The following is a 27,451-nucleotide window of genomic DNA, read 5'->3' on the forward strand; positions in this document are numbered from 1 at the left end:
GCTGGAAGCAAGTTCAATCCAAAAGTTAACTAAAGTTGGTATGGTTTTGCAAATAGTGATTTATTTTAGAAACTATAAAAATTTCTTAAGTCAGAGCTCACCAACAAAACTGAGTCAAAACTATTTCTCAATTAATACCAAAACAAAAGATAAATCCATCTATCACAGAAATTTTCTTATGAAAGTTTAATGCTCATCAAGTGTTCTGTGGATTAACTGTTTACTTTTGTACATATGCTTTACACAAATTTTATTTATCTGTCAAAAAAATTAACCGATGTGTACATTATAGTAATACTCTCATAACCTAACAAAGTTTCTCATAAAGAATGATGGTATATATAAAAAACCATGTCTTACAAATGCCTCTTTCTTCAAAACTATTATAATGCATTCGATTAAAGCTTTTTTACTTGATCAAAGGTATTATTATTCAAAAATGTATGATGAACCTAGATACTTGCTATGAAATATATAGTTTGGAATTGTGGAGGAAACTAACTTATCCAGAAAAGTGGTACAATAGTAGTTTTAAATAATATAATTCTGTAATTTGTTAAGATTTATTCTCAACTATAGAAATTTGCCTGATTTTTAGCCATTATCTGTGCCATATAGTATTATTTATGTATATAAAACAGTAACGATTCTTTTTTGAAGATTGACTATGCTAAAAGTAATTAGGAATTACTTTTTTTATATTTCCTTCAATGGCCTCCATAGATTTGTGACAGGTCTTAGGTTAATGTGGTTATGTGACTGTATAAACTTGCTCAGGCTGCCATAACGTAACAAAATACCACAGACTGGGTGGCTTAAACAACAAATATTTATTTTCTTACAGTTCTGGAGACTAGAAGTTCACAATCAGGTTGTGTATCAGTTCCCTCTTACTCTGCTAATAAAGGCATACCCAAGACTGGGTAATTGATAAAGGAAAGAGGTTTAATTGACTCACAGTTCAGCATGACTGGGGAGGCCTCAGGAAACTTACAATCAGCAGAAGGGGAAGCAAACATGTCCTTCACATGGTACAGGAAGGAGAAGTGCTGAGCAAAAGGGGGAAAAGTCACTTATAAAACCATCAGATCTCATGAGGACTCACTCACTATCATGAGAACAGCATGAGGGTAACTGCCCCCCATGCTTCAATTACCTCCCACCAGGTTCCTACCATGAGATGTGGAGATTATGGGAACTACAATTCAAAATGAGATTTGGTTGGGGACACAGCCAAACCATATCAGGGTGCCAACATGGTCAGGTCCTGATAGGGGCTATCTTTCTGGCTTGCAGATGGCCACCTTCTCTCTGTGTCCTCACATGGTCTTCTATTTCTGTTCTTTATATTCCGTACTCCTCTTCTTATAAGGACCCCAGTCATATTGGATTAGGACACACCCCCATGACCTCATTTTACCTTAAGTACCTCTTCAAAGGCCCTGTCTCCAAATACAGTCATATTCTGATGTTCTAGGAATTAGAAATTCAATAAATTAATTGGGGAGGTTTGAAAATATTTCAGACTTGAGGCATTTGGTAAGCTTGCCAGATAAAATATTGTGGAAGAAATGTCATTGGGAGATGTTGCGAGATGAAGGTGAAAGGAGAAACATAGTATTTTGGGACGTAGCTTAGCGTTTTCCGGATTTGGTTCTAACCTTCTTAATTTGGAGCACATAGAAGGAGGGTTGCCAGATAAAATACAGAACACTGAAGTACATTTGAATTTCAGATAAACCATAAAACAATTTTAAGTGTACATATGACACAAATAGCGAAAATATTTATTGCTGATCTGAAATTCAAGTTTAACTGTGGGTGTCCTCTATTTTTATTTTCTAAAACTGGTGATCCTATCTACACTGCTTACTTTATGCTCATACATAAGGCATATCATGATTTCATTGAAAAAAATACACTAATTCAGGCCACTAATAATACAAACAGTGAGACATATGGGAAATGGAGACAGTCTTTTAAGATCATTTTATTTTTTCTTCCTTGATTCATTAAATATTTACTAAGTACCAACTAAGTATCAACCATACTCCCAGGGATAGGATATACCTTCATGACCAAAACTAGACTAATTTTTGCCTTCAAAATGCTTACAGTCTAGTGGGGGAGGCAGGTGATGAATAAGATAACAGGTAACTCCAATTGTGAGAGTGGCATGAAGGAAATAGCCTGTTAACTCAGAGAATAATGGAGTTAACAGGGGCAGGGTTGATTTCTCATGGTGGTCAGGGAATAATTCATTGAAGGCGTGACATTTAACTTAATTTCAGAAGATGATACCAGTGAGGTGATGAGGACAGGGAAGCTCTGAGGTAGAAAAGCACTTGGTATGTAAATGAACAAAAATGAGGTGAGTGTGGCTGAGTGTGTAGAAGACGGAGCGCATGAAGCATGAAGTTTAGTTTGAGAACATGCCAACAGCCAGATGGTGCAGGATCTGTCCAGTCACCATCCAGGCTTTGGACCTAACCTCATGAACCTGAGATCTGTGACCAATGTGTGGATACCATTAAAGGAAATACAGCAAAAGTGCAGTGGGAAGCCACTGGTGACTGATTTGATTTCTACTTTTTAAGATCACTCTGGCTGATGTGTACCAAGGAGATTGGATTAGTATCCGATTGATACTAATTGATTGGATGGAGTGGTACTTACAGAGCTGAGGAAGACTGAGAGAGAAATGGGTTTGTGCGGTATATTAATTTCCTGTGGCTGCTGTAACTAATTACCACGATCTTAGTGGATTAAAACAACACTTACTTATTATCTTACAATCCTGCAGGTCAGATGTCTGAAATGGGTCTTACTGGGCAAAATTCAAGATATATGTAAGGCTACATTCTTCTGGAGGCCTTAGGGGACAATCCATTTCCTTGCCTTTTCCATGGAAAACCTACCCGTGTTCCATGGCTTGTGGCCCCTTCCATTTCAAAGTTAGCAATGGTTAGTCAAGTCTTTCTTACATTGCATCACTGATTCTCCTGCCTCCTTCTTTCACTTATAAGGACCCCTGTGATTACATGAAGCAAAGCCAGATAATCTGAGATAATCCATCTCAAGGTGACCAGATTAGCAACCTTAATTCCATCTGCAACCTCAATTCCTCCTTGTGACATATCATATTCACAGATTCCAGTGATCAGGACATGCACATCTTGTGGGGGAGTGTTATTCTGTCTATCACGTATGGGAAAATCTGCATGTATATTTAGATGTGTTAAATTTGAGAAGCCAGTGAATTGACCAAGTTGGAAGTTAGTGACGCAGGCAGATGAGTATGTGAGTGCAAAACTCAAAGAGATCTGAAAGTTATCAACACAGAGATGGTGTATAAAGACCTGAGAGTGTATGGCATCACCAAAGAAGAGACTGAGCCTAGGAACTTCCACATTAACAGTTAAGGTAGAGGAGAAGGGACCAACAAAGAAAACAGAAAGAACAGCTAAAGAAATAGGATGAAAACCAAATAATGTGGTGTCATGGAAGCCCAGAGAGGAGACTTTTAAAAATAGAAGCGAGTGCTCCCTGCAATTGCAAAAGGCAATTGCAGATTCATCAATGGACTTGTTAGCAAGAAATTGAAAGCCTTGACATGAGCTGTTTCAGTGGAGAGGTGGGGGCAGAACCAAAACTGAAGCAGATTGAGGAGTGAATGGGACATGGCCAGTGGCCATAGGTGATGGGGAAAAGTCCTATGTGACCACAATAGCCTGTGTAGATGCTTGTTAAAATTAGCAAGGTGATTACATTTGGTCACAGACTTTTCAACAAGAAGCTGGGAACTAAACAAAAACGTAGCTTGGTTGTGTATTTACATCTGGTCAGAATCACATGATGGCTAAATTGATACAATACATGAAAGAGGTACAAATATTACTGGGTTCTCGCTGTAACCGGTGTATAAAACCTGCAAACACTGTGGGTAAAGTGAAGCACCACCATCTTGCTGAATGCATCCCAGAAAATCCTATAGGACCAAACAGAAAAGGAGAAAATCAGAGTTCTTAAGCAAGATTTAAGGGTCTCTTACCTTAAGGAATCCACTCCTCTGGCTTGTTGGTCTTTCTAGGGATTCTTAGAGGGAACAATGCTACCATCTTCCTGGACTGTGGTTTAGCAATAGGGCCCAGTCCTTCAAAACAATGTACTCCTGTTAGCCAATGATTCCTTCCTGCTTGCCAACATGGACTGTATTCTTCTGGGAGAAGGTAGTTGAAGGATTCTTTAGCTAAACCATTTCTCCCCCACCTCTACTGGTTCTCACAGTCCTACAAAAGGAAACAGGAACTCTCAGAAACAAAAAGATTCAGAAGGTAAACCAAAAGCTTCCTTATCATTAACTTTATGTAATTAGGTAGAATAAATAAATAACTATGTACTTAATAGATTAGCCAGCAGAGGCTTAAAATCTCAGGATACCAATCCAAAAAAGCTTTAGCTCTAAGATGTGGCCCATGAAACTTAAGAACCATGAAAAAGTAACCAAAGCTTTTATTTATAAGTCTTATTCTTTAACTATACATAAATTTAATTTCAGATGTATCATAGACATAAACATAAAAGATAAAATTATAAAGTTTGTAGAAGATAGCATAACGTATATATTCACAACTCGGGGGCAGGAAAAAAATTTTAGAAAGGATATGTGAGATTGAGCACAGTGGCTCATGCCTGTAATCACAACACTTTGGGAGGGATAATTGTTTAAATCCAGGAGTTCAAGACCAGCCTGGGCCACATAGTGAAACCCTGTTTCTATAAAAAATAAAATTAGTTGGGCATGGTGGTGTGTGCCTGTAATACCAGCTACTTGGGAGTCTGAGGTAGGAGGATCACTTGAGCCAGGGAGGTCAAGGCTGCAGTGAGCCAAAATCGCGCCACTGTACTCCAGCCTGGGTGATAGAGTGAGACTCTGTTGGAAAAAAAAGAAAGAAATAATATGTGAAACGATAGCAATTTAAATAATTGACAAATTACACTGTATCAAAATTTAAAACTTCTATTTATTAAAATACACATTAAAAGAAAATTAATAGACAAGCCATAGACTGGAGGTAATATTTATGAAACATATGTCTGACAGAGGACTTGAATCCAAAATAGACAAAGAACTCCTACAACTCAATAACAAACAAAACAAACTATTGTAATTTTAAATGAGCAAAAAGTCTTAATCTGTAATAATTGTCTGCTTCACTGATTCAAATAGTTTCAGTTTAGTGGAGTAAATAGCTTTTTTTTTTTTTTTTAATGAAGTGGGAAGCGTTGATTTAAACAAACCTGACTAAGCACCACCTGGTGGCAGAGATTTTGAATTGCAGCTTGAGTTTTTGTGGGATGTTTTTTAAAGGTAAAGTTTGAAGAGTGAATCTGCAGAAAGAGACTTGAAAACAGTAAGAAATTCTAATAAAATGACAGCCAAATTAAATTTTACCACAGTAAAACTGAAACAAAAGAGCAAAGTCAATTCATCTATGCACTGAAATACCTATTGATATTATAAGATAATGATATAACATAATATCCAGCCAAATATTTATTTGGTAGAATTTTAATTGAATATTAATACAATACATATAAGTTGGCTATTTGTGTGCCATGTATTCAACATGTAGTATTGCATTTAATCTTCCTAAGAACTCTGTAAAGTACAGGACCACTCCATAGAATATTTCCATGGTTAAAATTTCCCAGTAGAATATATCTTTATTTTTAATAACCACACCTCATAGAACATATTTATCTCTCAGTACAACATTTTTCTGAGTCCCCTCCCAAAGGTGAAAAAGAATTGAGAAAACTATGGAAAAACAAGTAAAGTCAGTAAGAAAAATGTTTACAATGGAAGAGAAAGTATTACTTAACAGAAAGAAACTTTTTGTTAATAACTATATTAGTTATGATCAAAAAGTAATACTATTTATTTATTTATTTATTTATTTATTGAGACAAGAGTTTCGCTCTTGCTACCCAGGCTGGAGTGCAATGGCACAATCTCAGCTCACTGCAACCTCCGCCTCCCGGGTTCAGGTGATTCTCCCACCTCAGCCTCCCGAGTAGCTGGGTTTGCAGGCATCCATCATCACGCCCAGCTAATTTTTGTATTTTTGTAGAAATGGGGTTTCACCATGTTGGCCAGGTTGGTCTTGAACTCCTGACCTCAGGTGATCCACCCGCCTCAGCCTCCCACAGAAAGTAACATTTTAAGTAACTATAACATAACAGTATTTTTTGTTTTATATATACCTATGAATTTTACTGTGCTTTAGTTGAGTTTTAAGAAGTTGCTGCAGATCTTATAACGCACTGTAATTTTTTTCCAATTAAAAATAATTAAAAGTAGGTTCCCTGTTAGTGTTTTCAGGAGGAGCCTCTACGTTAAGCAGTAGATGCCTGTGTAGTATTATGCTATACCACCTTATATATGAGACCCAAAGAGATTAAACCATTTGCCCAAGCTCCCAGGGCTCGGAAGTGGAGGCGTGGCAGCCTGACTTTGAAGGCTGTGTTCTAACCACCCTGAGACACTGCTTCTATTGTGGCTTTGCTTGTATCACACAAATGGTATGTGCCATAGGTCAGTGCTTCTCAAAGTTCTTGGTCAATAGGTTATTAGGTTGAATGTTACCAGTTTGATGTTACCTAAAAGGGAGTTCTGTGGCTAATTAGATTTGGGAAATACTAAGTTTAATGAAATAAAGCATGTTACTTTACTTTTTGCAGCCAAATGTGCACTGTGATTCTCTAAGGTTGGTAGATGAAGAAGGCGTTAGCATTTCCCAGACTTATTTGTATGAGATTTGTATAGATTAAGAATGTAGGCTGGACGCGAAGGCTCATGCCTGTAATCCCAGCACTTTGGGAGGCTGAGGCGAGAGGATAGCTTGAATCCAGGAGTTTCAGACCAGCCTGGAAAACATGATGAGACCCCTGTCTCTACAAAACAATACAAAAATTAGTTGAGCATAGTGGTATATGCCTGTGGTCGCAGCTACTTGGGATGCCGAGGTGAGAGAATCACTTGAGCCCAGGAAGTCAAGGCTTCAGTGAGCTGTGATCACACTACTGCGTTCTAGCGTGTGCAATAGAGTGAGACCTGTCTCAAAAACAAAACAACAACAAAAAATGTGTCTGGCAGCATAAAACATATAACATACATATGCTATTTATGTATGAGTGTCCATATGTCTGTAAATATGCCTTATGAAATACCACCAATGTGCATTTATTTGACTCACACAACAAGACGTCTGGGGCAGGGGAGCCCAGGGTCAGGCTCCTTTCTCTTTTCCTTTCTGTTCTGTTCACAGCAAGCTGGCATTCACTGCCATGCTTGTCACTTCATACACACCAGATTTTGCTGCACCTCCAGGCTTTACAGCTGTATTCCACAAAGGAAGAAAAAAGAAACAAGCAGTGCCAGCACTCCCACTTATAATTCATTGACCAACACAGTGGCATAAAGGCCACCCTATAGGACCACCCCCAGCTGCAGGGAGCCTGTGAATTAGGGTTTTTACTTTTAAGCCTCTGTATCAGTGAGTTCTGATGTAGATAAATTGCAAAAGTTGATTCTCACTCACATGATATGTCATCAGCTGCAGGTTGGCTGCAGTTCTGCTCAGTATGTCTTCTTTATTTGGGGGCTCAGACTGAAGGATCAGCCCCTCTCAGGCCATGCCCTTCTCATGGCGGAGGGAAAAAGGAGGTGGCAGAACCATGTGATTGCTATTGAAGACACACTCAAAAGTGGCATTTGTTACTTTCCCCACATCCCATTGGCCAAAAGAAGTCACATGCCAATGCGGATGTAAACAGGGCAAGGAAGCACAATCCTCTTACAAAAGGGGTCACAGATATGTATATCAATATAATCTTTCCTAATATAATAAAAGCAGGCAAATGAGAATAGGTGAGGAAATGGAAGTTGAATCATCAACCTGGTTGCTACAGATCACACACACGTGCTCTAGCTTTTCATTTGCTTTTAGAGCATTTCACAGGACAAGTATTCACATCCTTTGGGAACTATAGTTTTGAGCCACATCAAGTCTTGTTTTTTTTTTTGTTTTTTGTTTTTTGTTTTTTGTTTTTTTTGATAGGGTCTTACTCTATCGCCCAGGCTGGAGTGCGGTGGCATGATCTCAGCTCACTGCAGCCTCGACCTCCTGGGCTCAGGTGATCATCCCATCTCAGCCTCCATGAATAGCTGGGACTATGGGCACACACCACCATGCCCAGCTAGTTTTTGGATTTTTTGTAGAGATAAGCTTTCGCCATGTTTCCCAGGCTGGTCTCAAACTCCTGGACTCAAGTGATCTGCCCATCTCGCCCTCCCAAAGTGCTGGGATTACAGGCATGAAGCACTGCACCTGGCCATTGTCCTTTTCATAAAATAACTATCTATAGAAAAATTCCGGTATAAAATATTCTTTAATATGTGAATTATGTCAGAGAATATTATTAGACAGGTTGTATCTTGCCATACGTTAAAATCCACCTTTAAATCAAGGTGATATACATGAGCAAAGCTTATTTTTAAGCCAGGAGAATTTCAGAAAATGCAGTCATGTATAGTTATTAAAATTATTTTTTTCTTCTGAATCAGGTGCTATCATATCATGCAACATGTTCAAAAGCTGAAGTTGACAAGTTTAAGGTAAGGAAGAAGATGGTTTCCTTATTGGTGCTTACAGTTAAACTTCTCTTGGCTTCCTGAGCTCTGTCATTTGCCTCTAGAGAATTAATCCTGCTCATTGGGAGCTGGAGGACTAGCACTGGGCAAAGGTGTATTTGTATATTTCTGTTTTAGAGGGGAAGAGGGACTTATATATAACTGAGTAATCATTTTGTAATCATTTACATGATTCAGTATTTCTTCCCATTTATTAAGAAAACACAATATCAGGGGAAAAAATCTGTAATATGGTGAGAGTCAGGACACCTGGTTTTGGCATCGGTTTTACCTCTAATTTGCTGTTCAGTTAAAAACTTAGGGCTGTATTTCCATCTGTAAAAATATATGACCAGATTGAGATAATAATAGCTAACACTGTGTGCCAGACGTACTACCAGGCATTTTACCTGCATTAATTCGTTTCATCCTCACAATCCTGTGAAAAGCAAACTGTTTTACAGATGAATAAATGGAAGCACGGAGATGCCAGGCCACGGTCAAACAATTGTAAGAGGTGTAGCAATCTGGCCCCAGAACTGGAGTTCTTAACCACTGTGCTTCCCTACCGCACAGGGTGATCCCCTTTCAACTCCAACATCTGATGAGTCTATGAATGAGTGTTAGATATTCCTTATCACCTTAGTTACTACCATTTCCTTAAGTGCAATTCAGAATTCTTGCTTGTGTCCCTGCACTCCTACCAGGCAGTTTAACAATGAGCAAAACACTGGAGTAAGGGGAAATTGATTTCCTTTCCTTTTGAAAGTTTTGGTGCCTGTCTTTTTACATATAGGTGGCGGTTCAGAAAATTATCAGGAAAAGCTACCACAGTCATGAGAAAGATCATGTTTTGTATTGCAATATTAGAATGTAATATCACTTGGTGATGGCTATTTTTCTGAGAGTCCCATTTGCATATATATGGTGCAGAGACCACTGGGCCTAAGAATTGAATCAGATCATTAGAACTGAGCACATGAATGATGAAAGGGAGCAAAGGAAGTTGTTTGTTCCAAACACTGAGCGTAGGGATAAAAGAACTCCTTGCAAGGGCCAGAAGCAGCACATATACTGTGAGCATAGGAACTACTTGGGCTCCATCCAAGGATAGGGTCTATTATTGACTTAGATGCTTTGGGGAAAGACCTACAATTGTAACACAGATAAAAAGGGAGGGATAAGGTGACAGCTGACAGCAGAGGGAGGAGACAGAACAACTAAAACCACAGCAGTCAGGGCCCATTTGTTGCAGAGGAAACCATCCTGCATACCAGCTTGAACTCAAGCTCCATCAGGACAGCACTAATTGTATGTTTTATTCACTGCTGTATCTCTCCTTCCTTTTATGGTCCTTGGGATATAGTAACACTCAATAAATACTTGTTGAATGGATGAATGAATGGATGGATAAGCGAATGAATAAATAAATCCAAAGAGTACCAATGGTTCTAGTACTCAAAGCAATTAGTCATTAATTTTAAAATGGTGATAATATATAATTATTTTATATATTTCATATAAATTTTACTTAATGTATATAAATTTTATAAATATTTCCATCAAAAATATTTAAACCTTTTTTATTTTAGCCAATAAAGTTCAATTATTCAGAAATCCTGTTTATGAAAATATCCAATTCCTGCTAAAATGCTCATATAATGTTTATATTATATTTTTGCTGTTATTATAATTATCATCATTGCTAAAAGAGGGAAGTGGTAGGCAAGAAGAAAGACAGCAAAGATGATAATATGAGCTTTGACTCATATGACCAAATATGACTGCAAGAGCTGCCCAGAGATATAGCAGGCCAAAATCCATAGTCGTTTACTTTTTTTTTCTTTTGAGACAGAGTTTGGCTCTCTGTCACCCAGTCTGGAGTACAGTGGCACAACCTCGGTTCACTGCAACCTCTACCTCCTGGGTTCAACTGATTCTCCTGCTGCAGCCTCCCAAGTAGCAGGGATTACAGGCACATATCACCATGCCCTGCTAATTTTTGTGTTTTTAGTAGAGACGGGGTTTCACCATGTTGGTCAGGTTGGTCTCGAATTCCTGACCTTGTGATCTGCCTCCCAAAGTGCTGGGATTACAGGTGTGAGCCACTGCGCCCAGCCTAGCTGTTTACTTTCTAAAGGCACCAACATTCAGGCTTAATATTTTGCTTAAAGAAAACATTGCCCTGGAATTTGGTATGCATTTCTATTGTTAGCTCACAAATATACTAAATATGAAGTATTTAAATTTGAGAAAAAAGGGTTATTTCATCTTAAAATTATCAAGATTGAGAATTTAACTGATTTACTCTAGATTTTATCATGAAAGATATTAGCTAGTATCCTATTACAATGTAATTGAGATATAATAGATCATTTTAACCATTTTAAAATGGGAGTTTTCTTGATATATACAGTAAATAAAACATTATTCTAATTGGTAGTTGATGTCTGTTATAACTGCAGCAATAACATTAAAATGTAGTGGGCTTAAAATAATCCTGCACGTAGACAGTGAAAAGCGTTTACTGAGATTCCAGGCTGGAATACATGCAATGGCAGTTTTCTAACATTGTAGCTAAATAACAGTAAATATGTGCTTTGTTTTGACCAATATATATGACAAACCATGTTTACGTTCAAGTATATTGTCATTCTTCCTGTCTTCAGTACTTTTTAAACAAAGATGATTGTAAAAAAATTTTTTTTTTAATGTGCAATGATTTGAAGTCTGGAATCAGAGTTACCCATGAGATTTCATGAGTTAAAGCAGGGGTCCTCAACCCAGGCCATGGACTGGTACTAGGCCACACAGAAGGAGGTGAGCAGCAGGTGTGCAAGCATTACCACCTGAGCTCCACCTCCTGTCAGATCATCAGTGGCATTAGATTCTCATAGGAGTGCAAACTCTATTGTGAACTGTGCATGTGAGGGATCTACGTTGTGTGCTCCTTATGAGAATCTAATGCCTGATGATATGAGGTAGAACAGTTTTATTCCAAAACCATCCCCACACTCCCACTCCTCCCAGGTCCATGGAAAAATTGTCTTCCATGAAACTGGTCCCTGGTGCCAAATAGGATGAGGACCACTGAGTTAAAGGATGGCTGAGTCCCAATGTATTGGACTATACCCAACCAGATTAGTGATCAGTGATTCAGAGCTTAAGCCAGAGTTTGGGAAGAAACTGATTCATCCAGCGCTGACAAAAATCTGGAGGTCAAATTTTACACACGTACGTATGACAGACTTCAGTTGGAACCCAAGCTGCACCACATCTGGGATGCAGAAATGTCTGGGAGACAAGTGAGTTGTAGTTATTTATATGAGAAACTAACAGGCCTTCTGAGTCAAGAACTCTTCCTCATGAAAGTTAAGGCCACAGACCTCAGTGTCTAGATGATTCCAAGTTCAGCATGAAGTTTTTACCTTGGATTTATCCCTCACCTCAGCCTCCCATGGATCCATGTTCTTAGCTGAGAATGTGAGTAAACACAGAAGGCATGGACTTTGGTATAGTTTCAGTGCATTAAATGCTCCTGATAGAATGAAGGTCAGCATGCCAACAGCACACAACAGAAGGCAGCAGCTTAATGAAGGAAGCATCACTACGGACCCGTGGCAGGGGCCCTTCCTACCTGTGTGACCAGCAGAAGCTGATGGCATCGATGGAATCAATGCAGGCTCAGTGGTCACATTTTAAGGACAGGTAAGGTATACCCTGAGTACTCCCAAACATAAGTAGAGAGATGGAGACTCTGTACTATTGGAGAATGTGATATATACACGATTAATTACTCTTAGTTTGGTACCATTTGTACTCAGAGATTGTGGGGTCTACAGGAAGATTGATTTCACATAAGACAAACCTGTAGTGAATCTTTAATAATCATTAATGCTAGGCTGATGCCATCTTAGCCTTCCTCATATCTGGTCTTCCTATTTCACACCCCTTTATGTTTTGGGATTTTCTCCCCCTATTCTAGAATGCCTTGTTAGGGGGAGCATTGTCGTTCTGTTTTATTCTGATAACCCTATTACTTCTGTTGGGAAAAATTTCCTTGAGGAGTGTGTAGTAGTGATGGCTGAGAGAATGGGATTAGAGTGTGAAAACCTTTCTAGAAGTGTCCTTGGACTGTCCAGCAAGAATAAATTAGATAAAACAACATATAATTACTCATCCAAGAATGTCAGAATTTGGGTTTATTTTTCCTGATTCTGATATATCATTTATACTTCAAGAAACAGTCTTTCTTGTAGGTTCACCTATACACAAAAAGATCACAGAACTTCCTGGAACTAATGAATTAACCATTTTGAAAGTCTGATTCAATAAATTATCCTTTATGGGTTGATTGTCCTGTGCATCTAATGAGGAAACCAGGATCTAAAAAATGGTTTTTAATCCTCATTAACATTTACTGATCTTCCATGAACTTGAAATAAGAAAGTTATATGCAGAAAATTTGTGCAGATTTTAGTGAATGTTTATATCTCTGCAGCTCTGTGCTAACAGGAATAATGTATAAAGACCATATTGACAATTACATCTCCTTGAAGATGGCTGGTTTAAAGGCTTTCAATAACCTAAAGATGCCAGCTGTGATAACATAAGAAAATGAGTTTAGTACCCCAATTATATGCTCCCGTAATTTTATGGACTTTCCTTAGATTCCAATGCGGTGGACAGACCAAACAATTATCACTATATATTGCTAGTTTACCAATTAAAATCAACTCATGGACGTTGTGGTGTTATATTGCCACCTTGTATCATCCCTTCCTTCAGTTGAGAACTGCATGGGTTACAGCTGCAATCAGAGATGAACTCATTTACAGCACTATAACTGCCTCAGTAATTAAGCACCAATAACTCAGGTTGGGGTTTGGGTTTGGACTACCTCATACGTATTTCAAGTTTTCAATGTTAATGCCTAGGCCACAAATTAATATCCTGGTAAATAAAATAAAATTAAATAAAATGCCAAGAATAGGTATTCCTTGCGGCGTTTATATCCTGAAATAAGAATGAGTGCATCAAAAATAGGATCTTATGGCCTCCTTTGCAGACTGAGCAATAGGATGTGATTTACTAGGCTTAAAAAATAAATTAGATTTGAGAAGACACTTTAATCCATGAAATAGTCTAACGTGTATAATAAGAAGCTTCAGCCCTCAAGACTGCCTTTACAGCTATGCCAGGAGATGTGTCTGCCATGTGCCCTGCACTAGGGCCCCTTGCACAGCAGGCAGGTGCAGGGCTGCCCCCCTCCCCTTGGCTGGCCAAGTGCATGGGGTGCCTTTTAGTAGTTGATCTGCCAGGTGGTGTTCCTTTCTCCAGTTGGCACAAAGGCACTACACACGCTAGCCATCGCCCTGTGCAATCAATTTCTAAGCCCTGGAAGAGCCCAATCCTTGCAGCGGCCCCTTGCAGAGGCAGAGTGCACTATGCAGACAGAGGGTAACACCATGGCATTTACCCAAACTCAGGTGACACAGAGAATGCCGAAGAGGAAGAGGGGTAGACCTGAGTCCCATGGACAGCTGCGGGATGGCAGAGGCCGGGGACCTTACTACCCACCCCATCCGTAGGGGCACCTCCAGCTCCTCCCCGTCAGGGCGAATGACCCATAGAGGCTCCTCCACAGCCAGGGATAAAGCAGGACTTCTGGGTACCAGAAAGAGGGCAGGAGCTTTGTCTTGTTTCTCTGCAGTCTCAGTTCTCATGGCCTTCCTGAAATGCTACCTTCTGAAATGCCAACAGTGGCTTTCCAGCGCATCTCGGCTCATTTCTAAGGTTGTTTAAAAGATTACTTCGAAGCCATATAAAAGGAATTCGGTACCTAGCCTATGCTGTCTCCTCTTCTGTGCCCGCCTTTGGAATTTAGGAAGCTGTTTTGACTTTAAATAGTATTTATGCCAAGTTTAATATCCGAGTTTTTGCTTTGTTTTGTTTTGTTTTGTTTTTCATCGTCAGGGAAAGTTATTGAACCTTCACCAGGAAATTGACTGCAGAGAAAACAGCTGCATCAGCACCCTAAAGGGCATCTCCTGCTCACAAGCAGCGGCAGAGCCGGGTGGCTTGCACTGATCAGGACGCATCCATAAATATGCGGAGTGCTTTGTGTTCAAATGTCCAGCTCTCTTTATGAATTGTGTCTTAATCAAATGCCACATCAGAAAAAGGATGGTTGTACTTTGTCACTCTTGAGTATTGAAGATAGTGGCGGAGGGCGGGAGGAGTGGGTGCTGAGCATGAGGGGAACCAGGTCTGCAAGCCCAGGCTGGTCTTTCCTCCTGCTGAGCTAAGCGGCTAGGGATTGAGGGCCCTTCAGGGACCCGCCTGACCAAAATACATCCTGTGGTGACCCTGACCTCCTCTCACATCAACTTCAGCAGCCACTGTTTGTCACTTCTATTTGAAAACAAAGCAAGGACACTGTCCCCACAAGGTCACTGTGAGCATCTCCTTTCCCTGGGAGGAAGAGTGGGCCTGGAGGGTTTTCTCCTATCTTCTCCCTCCCTCATGTTAGCACAGCAGAGTTCACTGCATTCCCTAAGTGTCACATGGGAAAGCGCAGGAAGTCTGAACCTGAGGCAGTGAAATACAGGAGGGTTCATTTTTGTTTCAGAGTGCTAGGAACAAAGCGGCGACAAGTCCTGAAGGTGCAATGGAGAGCAACAGTGTGGCCCAGTGAGATCCCTGACTCCTGAACTGTGAAGGGAACTGGAGAGGTTAAAGTCATCAGAACCTTCCAGAATGCTGGGGCATCTGGGACTGTATCACTTTATCTTCTTTTTGGTTTTCCTCTAATTAGATCCATTGATAACTCTACCTGTGGAGTCAGGAAATGAAGAACACATAGCCCCTCACCTCAGTGAGAGGGACTTGGGTTAGCCATCACAATGGGTGGCCTTCCCTCTGCTGTTCACTCAGTATGCACAGAGCTACAACCTCCTGGCTGTTGGGCTTCTGTAGCCCTCAATCTCCAGTTGCACACTTTGGCTATCATTGTACAGTCATCATCACCCGCCCCCAAAATGCAGTCCTGTCCATTCTGTATTCCAAACATCTCCTGCTCCTGTCCATCCTCACAGCCTTCACCAGTTCAGATCCTCATTCTCCCTCAGGCAGGCCATTATTGTACACTGCTCTCCTAGCTGGGCTCCCGCCTCCTGCTGTTGACCCTATCCCAGATCCATCCTGTGCAGAGCTAACAGATGAACAGATGAACGCTTCTGTTGGCGTAGGTTCCAGCTCTCAAAGTTTAGTATCTTCTAGAAGCCTCTAAATTCTTTCAATTTGAATTATTTAATTGGACATTAAAAGTATTCCAAACTAACTTTCAGCTCACTTTTCCAGCCTGATTCCCGTGCTCACACTGAGCCATCCTTAATCAAATAGTTCTACTTGGTGTTTTCTGCCCATTCCCTGTCCTCTTATATGTTTGCACCCATCCTTCTTCCTATCTGTATATATAAAGCCCTAACAATCGATCTGACCCTTCTCAACTGCCCCCTTCTCCATGAAGTCATTCCTGCTGTCCTTCAGTTAAAAGTGACCTTCTCATTTGCCCTTCTTCCCGCCATATTCATCACTTTCCACCTTGCAATATAAATCTTGGTGCACCTGTCTACTCAAATGATTAAAGCAGATGCATTTTTAGGAGAGAATCCTAGACTTACTCATTGGGTAACCCTTATGTCACCTAAAGCTATGCCTTGCACCTGGGTGCTGGAGAAATTTCTACCTTGTGACCAAATTCCTTGAAATCTTTGCCATTTTTATGGCAAAAGAAATTATAATGCTTGGGTGGGATTTTGAACAGGGACCTATGACAATGGAAATTTCTGACAATTTCGTCCCAACCCTTGCTTTATGCTGTTTGAAACCCCTTGTTTTTATGTTCCTGGTTGTTGTCCTGTGTACCCTAAACTATATGAAACATAAAGGAATTCCTTTCCTTTGTTTAGCATGGGCACTGGCCCTATCCTCTTTGGAGCGTGCTATAGTAATAGTGTCTCTCTTCCCTGCTGGGGGCAAAAGCCCTGTGCCTGTAACTCTTAGTTGATTTAGCAGTCTCTTTACTATTATGTAAGTTTCTTCATGCGTGTATCCTGCTACCACCACCCTGCTGACTAAATTTTTTAAACCTATTTTTTTGACCTTCAGAACACCTAATACTTCATTATTTGTATTTGTATTTACTATTTTATATAGTTCTATATTCTGTCTTTTCTGTTTTTGAAATCATGCTCTGGTTTGGCTGTTCTTCCTATTTTTTCTCAGTTGGAAATAATTCATCCAAAATCTTTTAAGTGTTTGTGAATCGTAACTCTTTTGGTCTCAAGACACCCTGTGAAATAGGAAGTTAGGAGACAATGTCTGGCCAAAGGGTTTTCTGCAGTCTCAGTAGCCAGACCTGCCCTTTTAACAGTCTTTGTAAGACCATGGACACAGTAAGACAAGAGCACGCAAATGTATAAAAAGACAACGCAGCCACCAGACCTTTTGGTTGATTTCCATTTCTAGGCTTCAGGTTTCCTCATCTGCAAAACAAAACCATTTCTAGCTAAAAAATGCTATAATTTTATGAACCTATAAAATTCATCTCTAGGAGAAAAGGGGAAAATAAAACATAAAATAGCATAAATATTGACAAAACATTTAGGGGTTTTTATGATTTTTGAATACTCAAATTTTTGAATCCAAGCTCTGTTCAAGATAACTCAGTTTGATTTAATTACATAAAAGTAATTTCCAAAGCCCCTCATGACTGTATTATATTTGCAAGGTAATATCATAATACTCATGAGGAAGATATGTGATTACTTGGGTAAAACAAGAGACTCAATCTCATCAGTCTCAAAACTATACACTAATGCTACCTATAAATGTTTAAATAATAAAAATGTCTTAAATAATAAGAAATAGCAGTGTACAAAAACATGTACGTGTCCGTCGTCTCACTTGAAGCTCACAAAGTCTTGGTGAGGGCAGGGTTAGCATATCTCCATTTTACGTAGAAGGCAACTAAGGATCAAAGAACCAGAAAGAAAAATGGAACCCCTCTGCTTTGATTTTTCTTCTGCAATGTTTTGTGTGATCTTGAAGACAATGCTGTTCTTCAAGTGGTGGAGTAGGAAAATGGAAACAATGTCATGGAGTTTCATTCTTAAGTCATTTATTTTGATTCAGCTATTATTCTTGGAATCTTGGTGGCATTTTGACATGTTGGGGGTCAAATAAGCATGAATGGTAATGACGTCTGAGAAAGGCAGACAGAATTGTCGGCTGAACTTAACATATTGACTTTTAGCAAGACTGTTTATGGTACTCTTTGGGCAATTAATATGTAATGTTGTTTTATTAGAAACTTCTTTTTGCATTGTGGTTGTGCTATCCATGCGACATTTTGCCCTGGAGGTTTAGATTGCTTGGAAACCTAAGGAAATTGGAAACAGAAACATTATGGAGACATTGCATCATTCTTAGCAAGAGAGTATATGATTCATTATTCTGACATCTCGCCTGTCTTCCTTACAGTCTGATTGGCTATCTAGCTGTATCGAAATCTCTTGACATCTGGAAAGCTCAGAGGAAAAAGAGCAGTCCCACTCTATTATCCTGTGCTCTCCAGGCCTGCCAAGTACCTTGTACGAAAGATAACAAGGATAGGAGATTGCAAACATCAGTTTCATGATAAAGCACTTGTCAGGTGATAAAGTCTTATGTTTAAGGCATGAGCACTTATGAACTAGAGACTATTTGGGGGAAGATATGAAGTGAAGAATGTGAGACTGGGCTTGCATTTTTTATGATATTTCCTATAGTGATACTTGATATTGGGAACATCATGGATGGTAATCTGCACATCTGAAATATGATGATTTTAACATAAAACTCTCAAGGTAAAATTTTAAAGACTTTTCAAAATTTTTAGCTATTCTGAATTAGCTCCTGATACTGTTTCAATTTGTGTGTGTGTATGTGTGTGTGTGTGTGTGTGTGTGTGCACGTGCTTCAACTTAATGGGATAGTCATATGATTTGGGGTTTCAACTCTGGCTTTACAAAAGGATCTCATGGCAATTCATTGTCTCCAAAGAGAGAAGCAAATGGAAAAGCCCTGAGAAAACAGGGTCTGAGATGAAGCACTTTGGCCACTGGGTGCCATCCTTGCTCCACGTAAGGATTTGCTGTGCCACATTTCTAGGAAAATGGTTAAAACCCCAAAGACAGTAATTTAAAAGTAATTTTGAGATATAATAATGTTTGTGTGTACGCATGACCTGGAATATGTTAGTGACATGGACAGCTTATTCATTTGCCCAGGCACAAGGTGGAGGGACTGGGGGACTCTCCCCTTTGGTTTAGCCTTGAGAACAAAGCCTGGGTAAGGCCCTTGTGCTTGCTGTATCCCAGTGAGGCAGCCAGTTGGTGGCCAAGGAGGCACCGTGGAGGTCTGGTGACTGTTGATGAGGTGGTGCAGTAGGCATCTGGAGGTCAGCAGGTCAGATGCTACATTAATTCTTTTTATTGTGGTGTGTAATTGCAGCATGCATGCAGCCAGGAGACTTGAGCCTCGCTGTCTGTGTGCCTGCACTCTATCCCTTCAATGCATTCATTTCCTTGCCAGAGCTAATACAGCCATCAAGGACTCCTTCTCTTCCCTTTCCCTGGAATGCTGCATGTTGGTGAAATGGTAGCTCTGTTGAGGTGCTTTTTGTTTCCCTAGAAGCAGTTCATAACATTCACAAAGACACCACCTTAGCCAGATATCAGAACATCTACAGTCAATACACAACATCTGTGCAGGATTTTTCTGTCTTTGGATTTGATACCCATATCTATATACAACCAAGGAATTAAACTCAGCATTATGAACAAGAATAGTCACAGAGAATATTCTAAGACTGTCCTGTAATTCAGGATGATGTTTCCATCCAGGGACTAAAGCATTTCGTTGAGACTAAAAGGAATTAGGCTGTGAACAAGTCAGAATTTTAATAAAAATTGAAAGTCTATTACAGTCCCACTGTAACAGAAAACTCTCGAATCGTTTCTATAAGACCACATGGTAGAAGGGATCTAAGTTCAAAACAGGTTTCACCTCATCCCCCCAGGCTGGGGGCCCCAGCATCTGGCCTCACGCTGGCTCTGAAAGCCTTCCCAGAGCAGCATCCAGAGGTACTTCTTTACAGTCACTATAATTAAATCCACACCCGTGAAAGGCGAAAGTCTGAGAAGCGCTGGTAAGAACTTACAGTGAGGCTGTGTTCAACCTATCCAGGGATAAGAGGTTTAATACTGTTCTGTCATTAAGCATCTACAGGTGGACGGACTTTAAAATACATTTCCTGGGCTTTCTGTAGGATAACATGATACCAATCATTATACATTTTCAAATATTACTGTTCACTAAGAGAAATCCTATGATAAGCACAGCATTTTTGCTCATTCCAAGTACTTTCCTAGCTCTTATTTCATTGAATGTTAAGAGCAAGGCTCTGAAGGAGGCATCAGTGGCTCTATTCCATTTAAGGATCAGGCAGCTAAGAGAGATGTTACGCTGCCAGTTTGGGGACCTTGGTTCATGCTGCTGAGGCCCTTTTCTTGGGCCCCAATGTATGCTCAGTCTACTCCATGTGACAGTCATCTGGAAAATAAACATTTACTGAACATTTTACCAGCTGCCAGGCTTGTTTTTGGTGCCTTACCTGTATTAATTCCTTTAGTCTTCACAAAAACCCTACTATTATTTTTCTTATTTTACAGATGATAAAACTGAGGTACAAAGAGAAATGCCCAGGTAACTACATTGCACACATTAAGAAATTGAGATATGGGTGGGCATGCTGAATTTGTAAGATCCTTTTTGAAATGACGTGGAATGCTTTTTGTTTGAGATTCTTCTGGCCTTGGCTTGACCCTCTCCTTATCATCTGATTGTGAGCCCTTGAATAATCTTGATTTACTTTCTCGATAGATGAGTTCAGGTTTCAACAGATCTTGCTAAGAATGTTTTGGCTTGTTTGTGTGTTCGTTTGTTTGTTTTAAGGTTACATACTTTGAAAAGTAATCCAGCCCCATTGCTTGAGCAGGTATGATTCCTTAGCCTTCAACATTCTGGAATATCAACTTCAAGGAATATGTTTGTGGGCGCTGACAGCACTTATTTTCTCCAAAGGGCAAATTTCAAACAATTCCCGTGCTGAGTGATCCCATTCCTCTTGCTACTAGGTTCATTTTCCTAACATATACTATAATTCACCTCTGGCCTTCCTGGAGATGGAGATGGGTTTTGTGAAAACCAGGCTTTGTGATTTCTACGGGAACAGGTGGCCGTCCTCAACACTTGGGCTTAAGTGTGTCAAACAACTCTGTAAACCACTGAAGCTGGCTTTTGAGGAAAACCACTTTTTACTCTTCCCCTGACCACCAGCAGAAAAGATTTAGAATTCGGAAACAAACGAGAGGAGCATGAGAGGTTTTCTGTGATGACATTGCTCCAATGTGAATTTAAAGGGAACTTCTTTCCCTTTAAAACCATGAAGAAATGTATGCTTCTGCCTGAAATATCTTTTAAACCATCAGTGGTCTTCTTGAAAACAGCTTTCCTCCGGTTCTCTAAGGAGTTGTGTGTGAGGGCAAAAGCCGGTTATTTTGATAACCCTGAAAGACCACAGGTCCACTATTCTAGTGTTAGCAGTGGCCCTGTCTGCCCTGGGGTGCAAGCAAGCTTCTCTCCCCATAGGAACTCTTTCTCTTCTTGTGTGGTAAATTCATTTGTGGGAAGGCAGGGTTGAAAAGGGCCCAGGGTCTCAGATGTAAAATCTCCTTCCTCTACATAGTATGCAAAAGCCCAGAATCTTCCCAGGAAGTGTTAACAAATGAGACTACAGTGCACACCAAAAGGAAAACCTGCCCCCACACAATGAGCTCCTGCAAAACCATCTGCTACCCTCAGAGCCACTTGGTCATTGCTGGGGCTGGCTGCTGTGACTCTCTACTAAGCACCCAGGTGACCCCTTGGGCCAAATATGAAAAGCCTCACATTGCACATGGAGCTCTTGGGTGCTCACTGCAGACTGGCTTGCCCTACAAAGGGGTAAAAGTGGCCTCTGGCAGAGCCTAGGTTTCTCATCTTTCAGCAACTCCTTCTAGAAGGGAACTACACATTCCCAAGTTCCAGTTTGGAAAATATCAGGGGCATTTTCTGATTGGCCTACTTGGTTCACATGTCCATCCCTGGACCAGTCAACTGTGATGAGGAGTGTGTGCTTAGAAAAGTGTGTCAGTTGGAAAAATCAAATCTAGGTGGAAATATGGGGTTGCAGCAGAAGAAGGGCCAGTTCTAGAAAGGAAAGAGGTACCTGGTGGAGAGTATCATAGCTGTCCTTCACAGTACATGCAGGTAACTTTTGCATGACCCCATGCCCTCTTTTATGGCAGGCAGGCATTTCCTGGGATACAGGTGAGATGCTCACGAGAGCCTCTTCATAATGTCTAGAAACTGGATGACACCCATGAGTGATCGCTCTGTCTGCTGAAGTGGTTCCACAAGTGATGTTGGCTATATCGCATCATTGAAAAGAATGTTCTACTATGTCCTTAAAGCATTTCTATTTCCACAACTAAATAGAAATCAGGGGTGACCCCAATGATGCTCACCCTGATTTGGCTCTCAAACTTACCCAAATATTATAAGGCAAATAAATAAAACTTTTAGGGACATGCCAATTAAATTGGCCCAGGAACTCCTCACTAATGACTAGCGCATCAGGTCTTCTCAGGTCAGCCTCTTTCTCTTGTGTTTGAACACTGTAGTCTCTGATATATATAAAAGTCCCTGCAACTGGATCAACCAATAACCCACAGATTTCTTCTAGTCATTTCTTCACAAATTTATTGGGACCTGATAGAGAATTAAGGAGATCAGACAGGCCAAACATCCCTAGATCTGATATTTGAAACTCATAGTAAAATAGCTCAACTCCTAATCTACTTCCTGGCCTCATTAGAATTCAATTAGTAGAAGGACATTCCTTCCTAGAGGCTCGTTGGCAGATTTGTGTGTGAACAGTTAACCCGGTGTTAACAAAAGCAGTTACTTGTATCCAAACAGCTCTCTCCAGCTGCAAAGATGAATCCCAAAGCTGTTTAGACAGGACTGTGCTTATCCTCCCACCAGGATGCAAATATTTTAAGTGGACAGAGTGAGATAAAATGCAGCCAATGCTGCCCCTGACACTGACCACATCCTGTGCCTGCTGGATTTTTGGACTTGAAGGTCAGGGGAGGAAGGTGAAGGAAGGGACGCTGGAGACAGGGAGGCAAAGAAAATCCTCCATGACTTTGTTGAAAATTATTTTCCAAATAAACAAAGTTGGGCTTTAAAATGTATGAACACAAATTCTATCAAAGTATGTGGAAATACCCATATATTTCTTGAACAGGAGGAACTGCTCATCAGACCATAAAAAGCAGGAGATTTGAGAATAGGACAACCTTGAGTTGTTGTTGTTGTTGTTGTTTCTTTCTTTCTTTCTTTCTTTTTTTTTTTTTTTTTTGTCTGCAGTATTTTCTGCAATGTTCTTCAGATGCCTGAATGTAGACTTAGGGAGATTTATTTTTCTTCTAACAGGGTATGTTATAGTTGTCACTCAGCCTTGAAATAGTCTTTCCCTCCAGTGGACCATCAGGCCAGTAATATATTTGCGTAGCTATTCCCAACTGTCACTCCTCTGCCAGCCTTCATGTGTCAGCACTGCACAGTATGCCCAGCCAGCCAATGGCAGGCCTTGAAGCTGCTGCCTTTAAGGGACTTGTTTTCAAAATATTCGCAGTCACCCAGCAACAGGAAAGGGAATTTCATTGGCTCTCTCGCTGTCAGCTGGAAAGGAGGATGATCCAGATGGGCCTCAGCTGTGAAGATCAAGATGAGACATGGGGGGCGGGGCAGATGTTTGGACACAGAAGCCTCTCAGTGGCAAATGTGGTATTTTATAAGTATCAGATGAAGCAAAGTTTTCATCCATAAAAATCAAATGTAAAAAAGTGGCACCATACCAGGGCAGGTAGTTTTCATCTGCAGTGTCATAGGATGCATACAAGATAGATGTTGCCTCCCGCCCAGTCTTATCTGCCTGATAAAGGGAAGTGTTGCTGAGGGATAGGAAGGGCCTCTGTGGAAAGTGAATTAGGGCTTTTGGTGTGGAAGCAAGCTTCTCTCTGCCAGGACTAACATGCCATGTAGAGTGGGTATTCTAAATGCAAAGCAAGTTCCCAAAGTTACTCTATCACAATCTGATCCTGTGAATTATCTTGCCCTTAAAAAGTTTGTCATTCTGCTTGACTCTTCAAGCTGATTTTTCTTCCTCAGAGAAAAGCAAAGGAGAACCGAGGAACTAGTCAGGGTTACCTGGGCCTTGAATAACAGGCCATGGTGCCAGCTGTCTACTCTAATTTCTCCTTCATGTGGACCTGGGCTATTCAAAGGGAAAGACAAGGTTTTCCTCTTTCTGGTTTTACTCTTTTGTTGTTACTATAACACAGAAAATCAATATTAATGGAACGTATATGTGAATCAAAACAACTAGGGAATGCTCTGAAAAGAACATGCTGTAAAACAGACAAGAAAAAATAAATGATTAAATTATTGACATTCAGTCCTAGCTGAGGATCTGCCCTCTCAGCACTTCCGACTATACGTTGGAAAGACATTCACTTTCAATGACAACAAACAGTTAAACTGCAAATGCTTCAATGCCAGGAATCCATACATTAGTTGTCATTAGCTGCGGACTTGAGCCTAATTCAGGGCAAACAGTTTGATTTGTAAGAGTTCACTGAATATACATTCTTCACTGTCGTTCACCTAGGCATCTGCTCTTTCCCAGTTCAGAGCAGCAAAATGGAGGGAAGGTGCTTTTTGCTTTTCCAGAGAGCTAGTCAGATTGGAAATTAACCATAACTCACAGTTATGATAATCAACAATGGGCGAACATATTAACTTAGATTGCATACTATTGCATGCATGTTAATTCGGCAGACTCGCATTAACAAATTAGTGGGTGAATATCATTCCTGTGAACCTCTAATGGGTATAAATAATGATACATTCAGATTTGTCTTAGTTAGACTCTAAGCTACTTGAAAATTGCTATTATCTCTGGTGACTGACAAAACGCCTGACACATAATAGGCACTCAATAAAACATTTGTTGAATGACTAAAGCAATACATTGATGACTGAATTAATGAATTGATACGTAAACCCAAACTTCCAAATCCACCTGAGCTTCACAGATGATAAGCCTTGGAAAGCTGTGAAACATTTAGATCTTTTACATGTTTGGGTATATGCTAATAATGGAAAGTAAATTCAGGAGACCTGAGTTGTAATCTTGTTTATTCACAACTTTCTATGAGATAAATGTTATTATTACCTCATTTTATGGATGAAAAGACTGAAGCCTAAAGAGGTAAAATAAGTCACTGAAGGTCACAGAATTAGTAGATCACAGTGTAAGATTTAAATCCAGGTCTAATCCAGTGCTCATGTTGTTACCATTATAGGAGTCTATCCTGACACCTACGTATTTTTTGAGTAGTGAAGGAAGAACTCAGGGAACAGGACAGGCCACATTTCACCACAGCATTAACCCTTCTTCTGTTCCAAAGCCCAGAATAGAACATTGAAGAGAAAATGCTTATAAAATTCAGATACTATTTTGGAGATGATATGAAATACACTGAGAGTCATGATGCAGGCTGAATGGAAAACCTGAGCTCTCAACAGGTCACTGATCTCAGGTTGCAGTTTTTCACGTTCTGTTTCTTATGGTGAGTGCTGCAAAGGTGGGGAACTGCCTCATCTGGCTCTGATTTGACCATCACCATCACTAGATGTGGGTTCAAGTCCCAGCTCTGTCTCACATCCCACTGTGGGCAACACCTTAACCCCTGTGGGCCTCCCTTTCCACAGTCACAAAAGTGAGAACAGAAGAACCACCTCAAGGGGTTGTGTCAGGATTAAATAAGATGGAAATATGAAAAAACCTATATTTATCCTAGCACATCGTAGATGCTCAATAAATATTAAGTGCCTGTTTCTCCTGTACTCTTAAATAAGATGAATCTCATTTGTTTAGAATATTATAAAATGAGTCTACAAAGTCATCTCGTTTTTCTCTCTGGTCTTGCTTAATCAGTAAATTTTTGTTTCTTATTTAAAGAAGAGGAGAAATGGGTTTTCTCTTCCAGTAAAACTCTAGAAAATCTCAGACACAAGGAACAAATTTAAAGCTAGAAATCTACATTAGACACAGCTTTCTGAGGCTCCACCTCCCAGGCTTCTTCCCCAGCTCCCATTTCCCAGGGAAACTGCACTAATGATATGGACATTTCTGGGGCTTCCAGGACCTGCCAGATCAATGGGAGAAAGGCTTTCATAAATTGTAGATAAAGTCTTGGAATGTTTACCTACAGCAGAGGTTCTCATCATTTTTTGTGAGGAAGCGCTACTAGTCATTTACGTAAAGTTGGTATATTGGCAGGTGTAGGTTTTCAGGAAAGGTTCTGGGTGGAGCAGGCAGCCTGCCCCTTCCTGCTGAAAATGACAACCACCAAGGAGAAGGAAGTGTGATAGGAAGTAAGTCCATGAACAGGCAAATCCACTTATCAGCTAAAACTCCAAGATCAGTGAGTAGATCTAGATCTGACCCCAGGAAAAGCTTCTTTCTCAGACACATCAGAGCTTTGGAGAGCTTTTCTTTTCTTTTTTTTTTCTTACTCACTATGACTGTATGCACTAGAAAGGGGATAATTGGGATGCATAAGTGAGAGGCTTCCATCAGTGGCTCTCAGCTCTGGCTGGACATTAGACTTGCCTAGGGAAGGGAGCCTTTGAAAATAATACCAATACCTGGATGTCACCCCAGACCAATTTAAAATAAGTTGGGCAGTGGGCCAGAATTGATATACTTTTGGAGTCCCCAGGTGATTCCATAATAGAGCTAGGAATGAAAAGCACAGATCTAGCTAATATTTTCCAAACTGGTATCTCATAGAACACCGCTCCACAGAATATTAATAGATGTGCCACATGCCCACAAAAAGTGTTTTGGTACTAAAATAAAAATTTTAAAAAGCTATATTACATAGAGTTAAACAGGTGTTTACTGTACAATTTCTGAGACTTTCTACCCTTGTGGGCATTGTGCCTCAAATGGTAGAGTACTAACTTTACCCAGCCAGTTTTGACCACACCTTTTAGGAAGCCCATCAGCTGGTGGCTTCTCTAACAGTGTGCTAGGGAACACCAGTCTAAGCACATGCTGGCCTCGGACTTGGCCTTGGCCTTGGCCTCACATTGTCAAAAGAAAGGTAGAGAGAGTCTTGAGCCGAGGCATCCACCAGTGGCCATACTCTGTAATCTGAAATGCCACAGAACCATCCAGATCCTGGCACTGATATTATTTTGAGAACAAGCCTTTAATTATTATGCTCATCATTAAATAATGGTTGCAATAAAGACTTATCTCAGGAATTTCCAAAGAGCAAGTCACTTTCATTACAGTAATGTATATTTCAAAGCTGCTTCATTTTTTATAGTATTTCCACCCTGAAAAGAAAATTTGTTGCTGTTTTGAGTTATAAATTGCCCCCAAAGAAGGGGAGCTCCTAAAGATTCATATTGCCTTAGTATACCCAGAGACACTCAGAGAGCAAGTCTTTACCTCCAGCCAGGGAT

At 40.2% G+C, this 27,451-nt stretch overlaps 1 protein-coding gene across 4 annotated transcripts in view; it reads left to right on the forward strand.

Moving 5' to 3' along the window:
* PDE11A (phosphodiesterase 11A) overlaps positions 1 to 27,451 on the forward strand; it is a 522,267-nt gene that overhangs the window by 371,723 nt on the left and 123,093 nt on the right. For all 4 annotated transcript variants that reach the window (XM_011991832.1, XM_011991830.1, XM_011991831.1 and 1 more), the window contains one exon: positions 8,630 to 8,680. In XM_011991832.1, coding sequence (XP_011847222.1) covers positions 8,630 to 8,680 — 51 coding nt within the window. The remainder of the gene's footprint in view (positions 1 to 8,629; positions 8,681 to 27,451) is intronic.

Source organism: Mandrillus leucophaeus, unplaced genomic scaffold (genome assembly GCF_000951045.1).
Source record: "Mandrillus leucophaeus isolate KB7577 unplaced genomic scaffold, Mleu.le_1.0 Scaffold40, whole genome shotgun sequence".
Lineage (NCBI taxonomy): Eukaryota > Metazoa > Chordata > Mammalia > Primates > Cercopithecidae > Mandrillus > Mandrillus leucophaeus.